At 44.5% G+C, this 14,836-nt stretch overlaps 2 protein-coding genes across 7 annotated transcripts in view; one reads left to right on the forward strand and one right to left on the reverse strand.

Annotated features, from left to right (window-relative positions):
- Nucleotides 1–895: 895 nt before the first annotated feature.
- On the forward strand, nt 896–3,314 carry PSMB4 (proteasome 20S subunit beta 4). The gene is made up of 7 exons (XM_007178051.2): nt 896–1,077; nt 1,325–1,531; nt 1,795–1,941; nt 2,108–2,189; nt 2,591–2,707; nt 2,910–2,998; nt 3,196–3,314. The coding sequence occupies exons 1-7, from the start codon at nt 938–940 to the stop codon at nt 3,206–3,208; spliced, it is 795 nt and encodes a 264-aa protein (XP_007178113.1). The 5' UTR covers nt 896–937; the 3' UTR covers nt 3,209–3,314.
- Nucleotides 3,315–4,611: 1,297 nt separating this feature from the next.
- Nucleotides 4,612–14,836, reverse strand: part of POGZ (pogo transposable element derived with ZNF domain) — a 48,074-nt gene continuing 37,849 nt past the window's right edge. For all 6 annotated transcript variants that reach the window (XM_057551707.1, XM_057551698.1, XM_057551702.1 and 3 more), the window contains 9 exons: nt 14,510–14,610; nt 13,832–13,978; nt 10,252–10,386; nt 9,963–10,135; nt 9,664–9,804; nt 9,109–9,165; nt 8,797–8,909; nt 8,520–8,544; nt 4,612–8,387 (listed from right to left, as the gene is read on the reverse strand). In XM_057551707.1, coding sequence (XP_057407690.1) covers nt 6,716–8,387; nt 8,520–8,544; nt 8,797–8,909; nt 9,109–9,165; nt 9,664–9,804; nt 9,963–10,135; nt 10,252–10,386; nt 13,832–13,978; nt 14,510–14,610 — 2,564 coding nt within the window. In that variant the 3' untranslated portion in view covers nt 4,612–6,715. The remainder of the gene's footprint in view (nt 8,388–8,519; nt 8,545–8,796; nt 8,910–9,108; nt 9,166–9,663; nt 9,805–9,962; nt 10,136–10,251; nt 10,387–13,831; nt 13,979–14,509; nt 14,611–14,836) is intronic.

A 14,836-nucleotide genomic window follows, 5' to 3' on the forward strand; every position in this document is an offset into this window, starting at 1 on the left:
TTCCAAGGTTTCATGACCTAATAAAATATTTTATTTCAATTAGGCTAAAATTTTATGCATTGCTTTGGTTCAAATTAACTCAGGGAATTTTAAAAAACAAAACTGATTTGGTTTCCTGCTGAGTGAAAAATTTTAAAACTAGTTGTGAAGGGAGTTGTGGCAAAGTAGTGGTTTTAGGTTCACTGTTTGATTCTAGACACTGCTTCCAGCCCTTGCTACAGAACCACATTGAGAAGGGAACGCCTGTAATTTAGTTACACTCCCACAGTCAATGGAATTTTTCTGATGTTTAAGAGGTAGGCAAGAGCCTTTGACAATTAGGAAACTTTCAGAGATTTGTCCAAGGTCCTACAGAGTGAGTGATCCATCTGAGATATCATACACCCCAAGATACGCGCAACTGTATGATTCCTTTTTTAATTCTGAGTTTGAAGACTCAGATCTTCTACTACTTGCTGTGTGATCGGGTAAATCACTACACAAGTCTCGGTTTCTTATCTATAAAATGGGTCGAACATGCCACATGATCCTGGGTTCACTGTTAGCTTCGTGTGGGTTTTTTGTTTTTGTTTTTGATAAGGATCCAAAAAGGAAAGGAGAATTTCTGCTTCCTCGCTCAGCGGCAGCGTCTTGAAGTGCCCCGCCCCCCATCCACCCCCGACCCATACCCATCTCCCACACCACCCACCCCTTCTTCCTTGAATTTGTGCGTCAGAATACTGTTCTAGTCCAGACTCTACCGCGATGTGATACGACGTCTGGCAACTCCACATCTCTGGGTTTTGGTCGCCTCCCAGGACGCTGGTACGGTCGGTTCTGACCTTATCAACATGGCAGCTGGAAGTGGCTTGCAGGAAGAAGAAAGGTGTGGCACTGAAGGATCACTTCCGCTTCCGTCGGCCCCAACGCTTTCGTTTCTCGTGCTACCGTGACTAAGATGGAAGCGCTTTTGGAGTCGCGGTGCGGACTTTGGGCCGGCATTCCGGCCCCTGGGCAGTTTTACCGCATCCCGCCCACTCCCGGTTCCTCTGTGGACCCGGCGTCCGCGCTCTACGGGGGTCCGATTACGCGCACCCAGTAAGCTCTCGGCGCCTTAGCCTGCGCATGGGGAGGGACCGTGGGGCCTGTTGCGGCCGGCAGGTTCTGGGAGCCGGGGAAGGCGAGGGAGGCACCCCGGGGCGCACTAACAGCGGGGGAGCTCGGGGAGGAGGGTCCCGGAGAATGAAAGGAGCCGTGGAAAGTCAGAGGCGGAACCCACAACGTGGGAAGCGGGCTCAGGCTCTCCCCCCGCGTCGCCCCTCGCCAGACCACCCTCTCTCTCCAGGAACCCCATGGTGACCGGGACCTCGGTCCTGGGCGTCAAGTTTGAGGGCGGAGTGGTGATTGCAGCAGACATGCTGGGCTCCTACGGTTCCTTGGCTCGTTTCCGCAACATCTCTCGCATTATGCGAGTCAACAACAGCACCATGCTGGGTGCTTCCGGAGATTACGCTGATTTCCAATATTTGAAGCAAGTTCTCGGCCAAATGGTGTAAGTCATCTCGAGAATAGGAGTAGTTTCCAAGTGGGGAGGAGAATCCACTGTTTTTTATCCCCTCAAGAAATTCTAGGGTGGAGAAACTTGAAACTGCAGCAGAGGACAGGGAGACTTGGCGTGGAAGATGTGAGAATGTTTGCAAATAAGTAGTTTATTTTAGTGGGTTTAAATGGGGAAGATTGTGGTAACATCTTTTGGGGGTGGATGGAAACCCCGACTTCTGTTCTTCCCTTTTTTCACAACCAATTCTTTTTAAGGATCGATGAGGAGCTGTTGGGAGATGGACACAGCTATAGCCCTAAAGCTATTCATTCATGGCTGACCAGGGCTACGTACAGCCGGCGCTCCAAGATGAACCCCCTGTGGAACACCATGGTCATTGGAGGCTATGCTGATGGAGAGAGGTTGACTTGAATACAAATAACTCATTTCCTTGACCTACCCAATCTCTAGTGCCTGTGTAGTGTCTGTCTCTTCCCCCTGAGTGACTCCCACTTCTACCTCAGACCCCATGGTCCCATCCTTCAGCTAAGATACAGAAACCTAAGATGACCTATTGTGTCCTGTTAGCTTCCTGGGTTACGTGGACATGCTTGGTGTAGCCTATGAAGCCCCTTCGGTGGCCACTGGTTATGGTGCATACTTGGCTCAGGTAAGTAGCCAGTTGAGGGACGAGGGATAGGAGAAGACAGAAGGCGGTGGGGGTTAGTGGTTGTCTGCTTGTTCTACCCTTGAAATTCTGACATGAGGAACAGGCTAGGATCTGTACTGCTGGGCGGATGGTTTTCTTTTTGGTCCAGAGGCCATAATGACAAGGTGGGGTATGTCCTGGAGGGAGTCAGTATACATGTGCAAAGAGAGGACACCCTAGAATTTCCCCTTCAAGTGGGTCTTAGCACAAGTAAGCAGAGTTCATTTTGCTGAGGCAATAGGTGGAATGTCGCCTTTTCACCCATTTATGATTCTTTTCACACCGTGGATTTGCGACATATCGCCTATCGCCTGGTATTCAGCTCGTGATATCTCCCATGTTTTTTCCCCCGATATCCCTAGCCTCTGCTGCGAGAAGTTCTGGAGAAGAAGCCAGTGCTGAGCCAGACTGAGGCCCAAGAGCTAGTGGAACGCTGCATGCGAGTGCTGTACTATCGAGATGCCCGTTCTTACAACCGGGTGAGCAGTGTGAATAATAAGTGATGCAGATCTAATTGGCAGGCTTTGCAATCCCCGAGTCTCTAAACTTTGAAGAACAGAGTGCCCCATTTCTGTGTCTCCTGTTTTCACATTTGGGAAAGACCCTCAACTTGACCTTTGACCAGGGACTTCTTTCACATAAGGGTTGGCATTTTCATTGAAGAGCTCTGCTTTCTTTCAGTTTCAAATCGCCACTGTAACTGAGAAAGGTGTTGAAATAGAGGGACCCCTGTCTGCAGAGACCAGCTGGGATATTGCCCACATGATCAGGTGATTGATTGAAATTAAAATTACAGTAGAAAAGATAATTGGGAGATCCCTTGGTTGCAGTAAGCTTGGTTTTTCTGGAGGTCTCAACCAAAAAATTCTCTGGGTGGCAAGGGTTTGGGCTGAGGATAGAGCTGCTTTTACGAATTGATTCCTCACTCTATGGCTTCACAATTTTATTATGATCTCTTCCTTTTTAGTGGCTTTGAATGAAATACAGAGGCATTATCCAGAACTGAAGTTGTACCCTTCTTCTAACTTTGAACTTGGCTGGTTCAAAGGTACTATTCTTTTGTAAAATAAATCCTTTGAAACACTTGCTGAGTGGTTGTACTGTTTGACTAGGTCACACCAAGAGTGAAACTGCTAAGTACTGCGTGTGCCATCTCCCTCCCTGGTCAGAAAACCCTTTGGTTCTTGGTTCTGGTAGCATATATACAGAATGGTCTTCATGATAATACCGAAGACCCATTACTGTCTTCATTTGGGTCTGTATGGCAGGCTGCTTTGTATAGAAGTGAGACTTAATCTTTGTGTAGTAACATAATTAGCTTTTGTGTTTAACATTTTTCTTCAACGTTTTTACCCATGCACTAGTCTAAAATACAGACTTTCTGGTTCATGTTGGCTCTATTATGTGATTTTAGTTAAAACATCATTTCAAAGATGGAAATGTAACATCTAGTAGAGCTGTATAAGGTTACTCCCAAACTGGAACTAACAGCCTTGATCCCACACCCGTCCAACCTCCTCACCCTTCACGGGGAATACTAAGTAATTTCGACATTTAAGCTAAGTCTACTACTAATTTCTAGCACTGTCAGAAGACCTCTTACAAGTATTGTGTTCACTAAGTCCTAGGTGTAGTGGTGAGTCACATCATTTCGGGTTATTAGCCAGTTCCATCACCAGGATGGCGTTAAACCCAAATTTTAAAAAACACCCTGGGTGATTCTGATGCATATCCTCTCCAAACCTCTTTTTGAGAAACTAGTATAGGCAGTAAACCCCAAAACCATTACAGGCATATCTTGTTTTTTATGCTTTGCAGATACTGCAGTGTTTTACAAACTGAAGGTCTGCGGTAACCCTGCACTGAGAAAGTCTTGGTGCCGTATTTCCAGTAGCGTTTGCTTACTTTGTGTCTATGTCACATTTGGCGATTCTTGCAATATTTCAGACTTTTTCATTATTTTATCTGATATGGTGATCAGCAGTGATCTTTGACGTTACTACTGCAAAAAAGATAACAACTTGCTGAAGGCTCGGGGTGGTCAGCATTTTTGGCAATAAACTATTTTTAAATTAAGGTATATAATTTTTTAGACATAGCGTTATTGCACATTTAATATACTATAGTATAAACTTACATGCACTGGAAAACCAAGAACACTGTGACTCGCTTTGCTGTGATAGTTGCTTCACTGCAGTGGTCTGGACCCCAACCTACAGTATCTCCAAGGTATGCCTGTATAGAAATTCAGTGAGGTGAGAGCTGAGAGAGAAATCAAAACCCCTCCACTTGTATTACCCATGATTACAACTAGAAAATTCAAGCAAAAGAAAACTATCAGCTTTCAATTTGCATCTTCCACACATTCAGTCTCAACACAAAGTAGTCAATAAATACTTGTTTATTGATTAAACTGAATTATAAAAAACAAAACAAAAAAAACTTCCTATACTACGAAGCCATGCAGGCAGAATCCACAAAGGTAACTTCCTGGCCAAAACCCAGCTGATCCACTGTTGGTATTATGGCCTTAAAAAAATTACCCATTGAGAAAGTCATACAGTGTGCAGAGGCCAGGAACCCAGCTCTACTAAATCTGGGGCTGCTGCGGAGACTACCAAAGAGAAGGATTAAGTCACTGCAGATAGAGTTGACCATAGTTCTTGAACTTTCTGAAAGGCAAAGTTTTGACTCAAAAGTCCATATTCTGTCAAAATGGCATCAGGCAAAAAGCTGGGGAAGAGAAGCCCAGGTGGATCCTCAGTTCAGTTTTCAGATGCCATGGGTTCACAAAGCTGGCCAAGCTGTTTATGGAAGGGAATACTCCAGTTCACTATATTATAGTGTGCTGGGAGTTAAAAAACAGAAAAAAAACGGATGAGGAGAAACAGGTGGTAACAAATGTCACACCTGTACCACCAGGCCCATCACATCTTGAGAATCTCCCAGTCTGTGAAAGCCTGCTCAAATAGGGTCACCTAGAAAAAAACCACATTGTTTATAAATCCATTTCCCCTCATTTTTTTAAATGTTCCACTTATGTACATTTTAAAGATGAACCATTTACAAGCCTGTGCAGGTTGCCTCCTTGGCTCACAGGAGGGATACATTGCAGAAAGCCTCAGGATGTACAGAAGTATAGTATAGTTGTGGGAAAGGTAGACCTGGATTTTTGCTCCTTTTCTCTGTGTGTTACAGTACGTTTCAGTTTATAGCCATTGAGTACATACAATTAAAAAAAAAATTCCCTCATGCAAATTGTAGAAAAAATTTTCTTTCCTTGAAGCTGGCAGTGAAAAATAAAGATTCATGTCTTTTTCTTTGTGCACACCCCTATGTGTTTCTTCTTCATGTCAGATTCTTCTCTAAGCATTAAGAGAAATAGGGGAAAGCCACAGGGTAAGCAGAATTTCAACAAGTGGTCTTTTTAAAGTTCAATACAACTTCTTGCACAGTTAGCTGCTGGCTGGCGGACATGTGATCCCTTGAACAGGTATGCTGTCCACTTAACAGGAGGAAGTTGAACAAAGCAGGGACTGCCCCCATGGATTGCAGGATGAAGACCCGTACACTGGGAATGGCTTCCACCCTAAGGTTCTGTGTGATCACCTCAGTACCTCTTGCTTGCTAATGACCCATGTATGATCCTTTGTCCAGAGTGACGGTGTGAGAATGGGGAAGGGGGCCAAGGATCACAGGTGCAAAGAATATTGGTTTTGTTGTGTTTTTGTTGGAGGGAGGGTGGTGAGGAAAAAAATCTACTCATCATTCTGGACGATTAAAGGTGGTGTCATGCATTTTTAAAGCCACAATTTTATATTTAGAGTTGCTGTAGAAACCAACATCTCTGGAGAGGGAAGGAAAGAAAGGAGAAGGAAGAGAGAGTTCAGTGGGATTTTTTTTTCCATTTTCATTTTTATATAAAAGTGTTAAGACCACAATGAAAAAACGTTTTTATCCATATATATATATAATAAACCAGTTTGTGAGCTACAATTTTTGTCTTTCCCATCTTCAGAAATGTTCTCACATTGACAATGGTTGGATAGCATCATGCCCAAAGACACTGGCCACACAGTAAAACAAACAAAACCCAGATGTACTATGATACAGTTGAGGTAAAAGGGGAAACAAAAGATTTAACATTCGCCCACGAAAGATTTTTTTTTCCTTTTTCTTGATTTTGTCAGAAAAATACCAAGCACAGTGCTTTAAATTTAAAAAAAAGTCACAAAAACCTGTTTTTAGCAGAAGTGAATGACCAGCGGGGCCGGGGCCAGGGCCAGCTCATCGGCTCAGACGTGATCACTATCGGTTTTCCTAATAATCCACAAATCCACAAGGATGTATAAGTCAACGTCAGGGGGGAGTGGTGGCATAAAATTAAAAAATATAACCCAAATACCCCCACCTGGTATACCCCCTTTACCTCTACCCTCCCTAACGCTTTCCCACCCCCACTCCACACCCCCTCATGACCCCAACACTTAAATCTCCATCAGATCTAGGTCAGCTTCTTCAAAGCCATAGAAGGACTCGGTCTCGCTTTCACCCTCAAAGAGCTGGTGAAGGCTTTCAGGCTCAACTGTCTCTTCAGGAGATGACCTGGGTCGGGGAGTGGAAGCTGAGGCCTCCTCAGACTGTTCCCCACTCAGCTTCAGTTGCTCCTCTAGGGAGGCAATTAGCTCCTCCTGCATGTCAGCATTTCTTGTAGGTGAGTTAATGTTGCCATCAGGGCCAGGCAGAACGCTGGCCACAAGGAAGGACCGCTGAACTAGCTCTGGACAGTCCCCAATGACACCAAGCACCTCAGCCAGCCAGACCAGAACCAGTTGAAGCAGGACATCAGAATCACATGCACTATCTGCCATTTCCCGAGCCTGCTCCTTCCACTTTTTGTGCAGGAAGTTCTTGACAGTTCGTTTGATGCACACATCTAATGGCTGGATTTTGGAGCTACAGCCTGCTGGGACAACTGCAGGCAAAGTGCTAGAGGCACTAAGCATGGCCAGCACCTCTTCTGACAGGTGAGTGCGATGACAGTCCATCACAAGCATGCCTCTGCTGCGCTGGCAAGCGGTGTGCTTCTGCCACACTCGGGCTGACCACAGCTCCATGATCTCGTCGTCACTGTAGCCACTCTCCTTCGCCTCTAGCAAGATAGAGTCTGGCACATTAGCAGGCTGATCCATCTGTCCTCGGTAGAAAACCAGGGTAGGGAGGACAGTGCCATCTGCCAGAATGGCCAGCACCACATCACACCAAGGCTCCCCTGTGCCCACTGTCTGCAGGGCATTCTCCTTTCGGTCGTCACTGCTCAGTACCTCCGTATCCAGGAACAAGGAGACCTCATCAATAGCCACAATCATAGACAAGGGTAAGTCCTGGTTGTGAATCTGCCGTTGTACAAATTCAATGAAGAGTCCTGCATTCTCTGCCACATCCTTAGGTAGAGTGTGGGCCACAGCTCGCCGAGCGTGCGGAGTCAGGTGGTGCCGTAGCATGAAACGCACAGCCCACTCATAAGAGATCTTAAACCCCCCCTCCAAAGAACGTCCTATTTTGGTGGCCTTCTGGAACAAGGTCTCCTCATTTACAGGTAGCTGTTGCTCTCGTTGGGTCAGCACCCACTCAGCCAGTTTCTCTTCTGCCTCTAAGCTCAGATATTTGCCCTCCAGATTCTCCCCCTGTGAGGCCTGGAAGCGCCGAAGCCAACGCCGGATGCGTCGTTGGGGGTTTCGGAAGTGTTCAGCTGCCTGTTCCGTATTGCAGCACAGGGCAAACAGTACCACTCGGAGCTTCTTCACAGAAAGCTGCTCCTTCTTGCCAATCACACTGCTACTACCACCCCCTGATGCTGGCTCAGGCTCCTGGGTGACTGGGCTCCCTTCATCCTGGTCATCGACATTCAGACATTCGGCCCCCTCCGTAGCCAAGGGTGGAAGGGCTAAAGGCTGGGGATGAGTGGGGGTTGGTGGTGGGGTTGCAGTTGAGGCTGGTGACGGGAGTGCCTGGGCCATGGGAGCTGGTAGCTCTTCAGGCTCAGCTGGGGTGGCGCCCGCAGATTTCACAGTGGCAGCTTTAATAGAGGGGAAGGAAGGAGGAGGGTACAAATTCTTCAAGTTCCGGTCGTGCACTCGGTCACGAGTCTGGCCATGCCTAAAGGGTTAGCAACGAGAGGAGGAAAAAGCTCAGTTAAACTAGAAGAATGAAATAATAGTAGTAGTAGTAATAATAAAGACCAAACATACTATAAAATAGAAATTAAACCATCAAGCGAGTTTCTGTTACCTTGAGTGAGCTATCCAAGTGAGTCCTATGGGAAATAAGACAATAAAAAAATGTTAGCTCAGTGAAGAAACAAACCCTCCAAAGACAGTGCTTTAGATTTCAACCAAAAAAGCAAACCTACTGCCTTCCCAGTCTTATATAAACTTCAGGTTAGAATGCTTCCAATTTGGTGGTGTATCTAAACAGTGAATGGGTTAGGCCAGGTAGAGATGCACCAGACTCATGGTATGACCTGTATCCTTAGCTTTTTTCCCTAACCCCCAACTCTCCTACTTACCCCGTGGCAGGATGCTACTGGATCTGTGAGAGGGGTTGAATACCAAATGCTTAGCCATGGCATCTCCCACAGAAGTAACAAAGGTACATGAAGTGCAGGCCAGCTTGATTCCACTAAGAAAGAGAGTCAAGAGTATATGAGACAAATTTAGTAGTGACACTAGAGAGAGTTAAGCTTTGAGGCTTAATAAAAGAGTGTCCCTCCTTTCTCCTCTCTCTCAAATTAATTCATATATCCACCCCCCAAAATAATAAAAGGGATTTAATATAAAAACTTGAAAAATTAACAGACCATCAATAAGTTTTTTGTTACCTCACAGAATTTTTAAACAAAGCCAAATACTTGGGGCTCTTCCGTGGAACATGATTGCTGAGAAAGACAAACAAAAAGTGGTATGAGTTACGTGGTTCTGCTTGCTAAACTAGAGATCACCAGCGATTGACAATGCCCCAACAAGAGCAATGCCTCTTCACTCAATCCTAACCTCAACCCAAGCCTGTTTTCCTATCACATTAATATTTCCTATTAACATGCAAATGAATCATGGGGTGGGGGGAAATCTATTAAAAGGCACATTCTGGTTGGGGGTGGGGTGGTGGTGACCAGGGTCAGACGCTACATTTCTAAGAAGCTCCCAACTAGTGCTGCTGGTCCTTGGACCACATTTTGGGTAGCAAGGTCCTACAGAATCAGAGCACAGACCATCAAAGCCAAATGAAGCCGGGTCTGGCCTCTTAACCTGCTAGGACAGGTGGACAAACAGCTCTAAAAGTTGAAGGAGGAAACCCCAGAAGCAGGGGAGGGAACGCACTGAGTTCTGGAGAACCTGAAATCCCAGACAGGAACATTGGTTTAATCGTGACTTACTTGATCATGTGGTTGGCATAAGCTCGAGAACAGCAGGTACTATAGCGACATAGAGAGCAGTGAACATAAGTAGGGAAATGATTAGGGAAATCTGGGATCTCAAAGCTGCACTCCAGACATGTCTGCCGGCCCATGACACTCCTGTCAAGAAACAAGGAAAATTCTTATTACTGCCTCAGGGGTTCCTAAATTGTAGGGGATTTAGACAACAGATACTACCTAAAAGGCTACCAGATTACACTAGCTATCAGGAATAACTGTGCCCACCCGGCCCCCAGCCTCCAGAAGAAGGCACTGACATTTTCCTAACAGCTCTCTTCTGGACGTTGCGCTGGACAGGGGGATAAAGGAAGACGGGCAGAGGGTCCGCTGAGGAGGCCAGTGGTGCTGCCTCCTGCAAGGTGCTCGGAGGGACATCACTGGAGGGTACAGGAACAGTGCGTGGCTGCCCTCGGGAAGCCCGGATTGTCACCTGTGAGTCAAGGGAAGGGATAATTAGACACTACCCACGTTAAACCTCAGAATATGGAAAATCTCTATTCCTCCCCTTCTTGGATCTGGTAAAGGGAATGTCAACAAACCCTTTACCTTGGTGCCTGGTTTCAAACCTTCCAGCTGCTTGGGTTTACGGAAGGTTTTATGGTGCTGAAGCTTGTGTTCAATTTTGTCCTTGGCAAAGAGAAACTGCAGCCGGCATTTGTTGCAATGATAAACATTCCTCTTCTGAAGGGGGAATAAAAAGAGACAGAATCCTTTAAAGGCTCCCAATGAATTTTCTTCCCTGAGGAGAAGGTACATCATTGCCAATCATATTCTTCCCACCCTTCTGTTGATAATTTAACAGAGGAAAAAAGAGAAATATACAACATAACACCAAACCTCTTATTTTTTAATCTTTTTATATAACTTTATTTATTTTGAAGTAAAGTTACAAACCTATTATTGGGTGGTGAAAATCATCACCTCCCATGCTCCCAGAGAAAGGCAGACTCAAAGTCAGGATAACTAGGTCCTCAAACCATCTCCCGCTGACTTGCTTTAACAATTTGGCTGAGTGGCTTAAGCTTTCCTTGCCCCTACTACTTACTACTTCATCTTTACAGTGTGGATGGACAGTGCTACTACTTCTGGATATTCTTATTTTTTAAAAAATAAAATATGTACGTGGTAAAAAAAAAAAAAAATCATACTTTTATTCTGTACTCCTTCATGTGGTAAGCATGCCTTCAACTCCAACCCTCATTCCCTCTCCACAGACACAACTTGTTACCAAGTTTCTTGGGTATTCTTTCACAGATAGTCTATGCATATAACCATATAGCAAACACATACGTCTCCTATCACCACCTGTTTTTCTTTCTCTTTCTTTAACAAAAATGATAGTCCTTTCTACACAGTGCTGTTTTTTTCCTCTGAACACATCAATGCATACAGATATGCCTCCCTCCAAGGCCATTTTGAGGATTCAGTCTGCCCAGTATTGAAATACGACACGTCTATGATTTTCTTCCCTAGGATAGCAAGGCTCTGTAACCTCAGCTGAGTTACAGGTGATAATTTCCATGCTACTATATGGAAATGCATTAGTGGTGGATTATCAGCAGTCACTATGTGTGAGCCTAAGAAAGTGCCTGCTTACAAGTAAGAGTGAGGGCACGTGTGCACACACGTGGATGTTATGCACAGGTACACCCATCTTGTTCTCTCTTCTGTTCCCTCTCTATGTACCTTCACTCTTCTCCTCCAGTGGCTCCTTTCCTGCAGTATTTTAAAACAAAGGCATACCTATTCCATCTTAAAAAAAAAAAAACACAAGAGCAACAACAAATTCTCCCTTGCTACCTCTTTTCCTGGATCTACCACCCTTGGTCCTCCTCTTCATAAACAAATTTATTTTTTTTTATATTTTTAAAAATTTATTTATTTATTTATTTATTTTTTGGGCTGTGTTGGGTCTTCGTTGCTGTGCACGGGCTTTCTCTAACTGTGGCGAGCGGGGGCTACTCTTCGTTGTGGTGCGCGGGCTTCTCATTGTGGTGGCTTCTCTTATTGTGGAGCACGGGCTCTAGGCATGCGGGCTTCAGTAGTTGCAGCACTCGAGCTCAGTAGTTGTGGCTTGCGGGCTCCAGAGTACAGGCTCAGTAGTTGTGGGACACGGGCTTAGTTGCTCCGCAGCATGTGGGATCTTCCCGGACCAGGGCTCGAACCCGTGTCCCCTGCATTGGCAGGCGGATTCTCAACCACTGCGCCACCAGGGAAGCCCTAACAAATTTATTTTTTAATTTATTTTTTTCATAAACAAATTGCTTTAAGTAAGTTGTCTCCATTTCCTTACCTCTCATCATTTGTCCAGCTGAAATTTGACTTCCACCCTGCTAACCAACAAAACGGCTAAATTAAATGCTGGCCTCTAAAGTTTCTACCTTGCTGATACCTTCCTGCAACACCTGACCACACTCTTTTCTTCAAAATACTTTTGTCCCCTCAGCTTCCTTGACACCAAGACTCTTCTTGTTTTCCTTCCAGGACTATGGTCCTGGCTTTGTGGATAGAGACTTCAATGGTCCTAAGCCTTCACCTTATTCTCAATTTGGGGGGTGGGGGATGGGGGTGCAGCATAGCACTTGCAAGTTTAAAATCTACTGGATTTATATAATGATGATTCCTAAGTACCTTTCACAATCCAGGCTTTTCTCCCAGGCCTCAGACCTGTATATCCAACTACCTATTTAATAGTCAGTTATACTTGATGTCCATAGATACTGCTAACTCAAGAATATCCAAACTTGGGACTTCCCTGATGGTCCAGTGGTTAAGACTCCTTGCTTCCATTGCAGGGGGTGTGGGTTCGATCCCTGGTCAGGAATGAATAAGATCCCGTGTGCCACATGGCATGGCCAAAAAATTTAAAAAATAATAGTAATAAAAAAGAATATCCAAACTTATAATCCTCTCCTCAAAAATTATTTTCTCCAGGGGCTTCCCTGGTGGCGCAGCGGTTGAGAGTCTGCCTGCCAATGCAGGGGACACGGGTTCGAGCCCTGGTCCGGGAAGATCCCACATGCCACGGAGCAACTAGGCCCGTGAGCCACAATTACTGAGCCTGCGCGTCTGGAGCCTGTGCTCCGCAACAAGAGAGGCCGCGATAGTGAGAGGCCCGCGCACCGCGATGAAGAGTGGCCCCCACTTGCTGCAACTGGAGAAAGCCCTTGCACAGAAACGAGGACCCAACACAGCCATAAGTAAATAAATAAATTAAAAAAAAAAAAAATAGGAATCTACCTTTAAAAAAAAAAAAAAAAAATTATTTTCTCCAGTGTTCCTAATTTAATAAACAGTCCCACCATTCATCCAATTACCGAAGAGAGAATCCTGGGCACTATTCTTAACTACTCTCTCACTACCTTCACCTAAATCCATTTCTAAATCATAGATATCACTTATCTTCTCAATATCTCTCAACTCTATCCTCTTTGTCCTCATTTCAAAAGCCAATAGCCACTATCATCTCTTATCTAAACTACTGAAAAAGCCTCTGGCTTGTCTCCCTAACTCTAGTCTCAACCTCCTTCAATTCATTCTCCTTAGAGCAGCCAGTGCAATCATAACTAAAAGCAAATTTGAACACATCACTCCAGGACTAAAAATCTCTTTAATGACTTCCCAACAACTTATTATAATAAAAGTTGAAATTCCTTTTTCATGGCTTACAAGATTCTCCATGATCTGTTCCCTAACTTCCAACTTCCCCCTGTACCTTACACGTGCCAACCACACTGAACTTCAACTCCTTGAATTTCCCTGTCTTTGAGAGCATTCTGTCCTTCTATCCCACTTCATCTGGCTCATCCTTACTCATCCTTCAGGTCTTGAACACCCCTTTTCCTAGAAGCCTTACTAGGCTCCCAGAATAGGTACATTCTTTTTTACATCTTGTATTTCCCCTAACACAACATTCTTCTTGCTTTATTGTACTGTTTAATTGTCCTGTTTAACCACTAAATCTCTAGCATCTAGCCCAGTGCCTGGCACACATCATTGGAATTCAATAAAATTTTCAAACCCATGTATATTATCTTCTCTACCAAAATTATTTGCTTAGCTCAGTCCTGGCCCCTGTATCCATAATTAAAAAATAAGAACACGGAAATTGCTTGGTGCCTGGTACCTGGTGCCTCATGTAATGCTGTTGGAATGCATTGCCATTTTTGAAGACCTTCAGGCAATAAGGGCAGAGGAGGTGCCGAGTATCCTCATGGATCATCCGAAAATGGACATCTACCTCAGAGTAGAGTGAGGAGCGATACTGACACACCTGAGTCACACAAGAAGGAAAATAAGCTAAGAGTGAAGTGAACAACTGAGGCCTTAAAAAAGAGGTAGCAACAAAAATGTTAAGATACGAAAAAAAAATTTTCCTAAATGTATAGAAATCAAATTATTTTTCTGACGTTTATTGCAGGGCTATGTTGGTGATAAATTCAGCTGTGAAATAAGATAAAAATGGGAGAGACAGGAAAGTCTGAGAACAGTCCATATTCTGACAAAGAGGAGTAGAGTTTTTTTCTATCTCCAAAGGGCACATTCAGGAGACAGACACTCCCTTAGTACAGGTATATGTTCCCAGACTGAGTTCCTCGGCTGGGTACATGCAGATATTCCTTTATGTTTTTCTCCTGCATGGGAAGCCCTGAAAATAGAACCCGTGTTCACATTTCTTCTGTATTTCCTCAGTGTTCCTAAAACTGAGTGTGTGCAGTAGGTACTAGGCAATGTTCATTAGTGGATTCTTTGTATTTAGCCTGAGAGCAAAATGGCTAAAGCTCCCTGGAGAAAAAGGCAATACCTGGCAAACATAAGGCATCTCTCCAGGCTTATGAGTATCCTTCATATGCTGGAGAAACAGTGGCTCACTCTCAAACGCCCACTCACAGATCTTGCACTTGGCTGTAAGAAGAAAAATAATCAATAAATCCACCTGAAAATAAGACCAAAGTCCTGCTGACTCATAATCTTTATTTTCTCTGACTCCTATATCTTCATTTTCAATAGTCAGTAAATTATGAAGTCTCTTCTAGTCTTTCTTTAAAATGGTTCTGTCTCAACATTTGTGCTGCTGATTAAAACTATCCTTCTGTCTCTAGCTCAGACTTCTTTACCAAAATTCCATTCT

Source organism: Balaenoptera acutorostrata, chromosome 1 (genome assembly GCF_949987535.1).
Source record: "Balaenoptera acutorostrata chromosome 1, mBalAcu1.1, whole genome shotgun sequence".
In the NCBI taxonomy this organism is placed as follows: domain Eukaryota; kingdom Metazoa; phylum Chordata; class Mammalia; order Artiodactyla; family Balaenopteridae; genus Balaenoptera; species Balaenoptera acutorostrata.

Coding starts and splice junctions, on each gene's coding strand:
- PSMB4 (XM_007178051.2), top strand. CDS start 938: ATGGAAGCGCTTTTGGAGTCGCGGTGCGGACTTTGGGCCGGCATTCCG. Junction 1,078..1,324: donor GGTCCGATTACGCGCACCCA/GTAAGCTCTCGG, acceptor CTCTCTCTCCAG/GAACCCCATGGTGACCGGGA. Junction 1,532..1,794: donor CAAGTTCTCGGCCAAATGGT/GTAAGTCATCTC, acceptor ATTCTTTTTAAG/GATCGATGAGGAGCTGTTGG.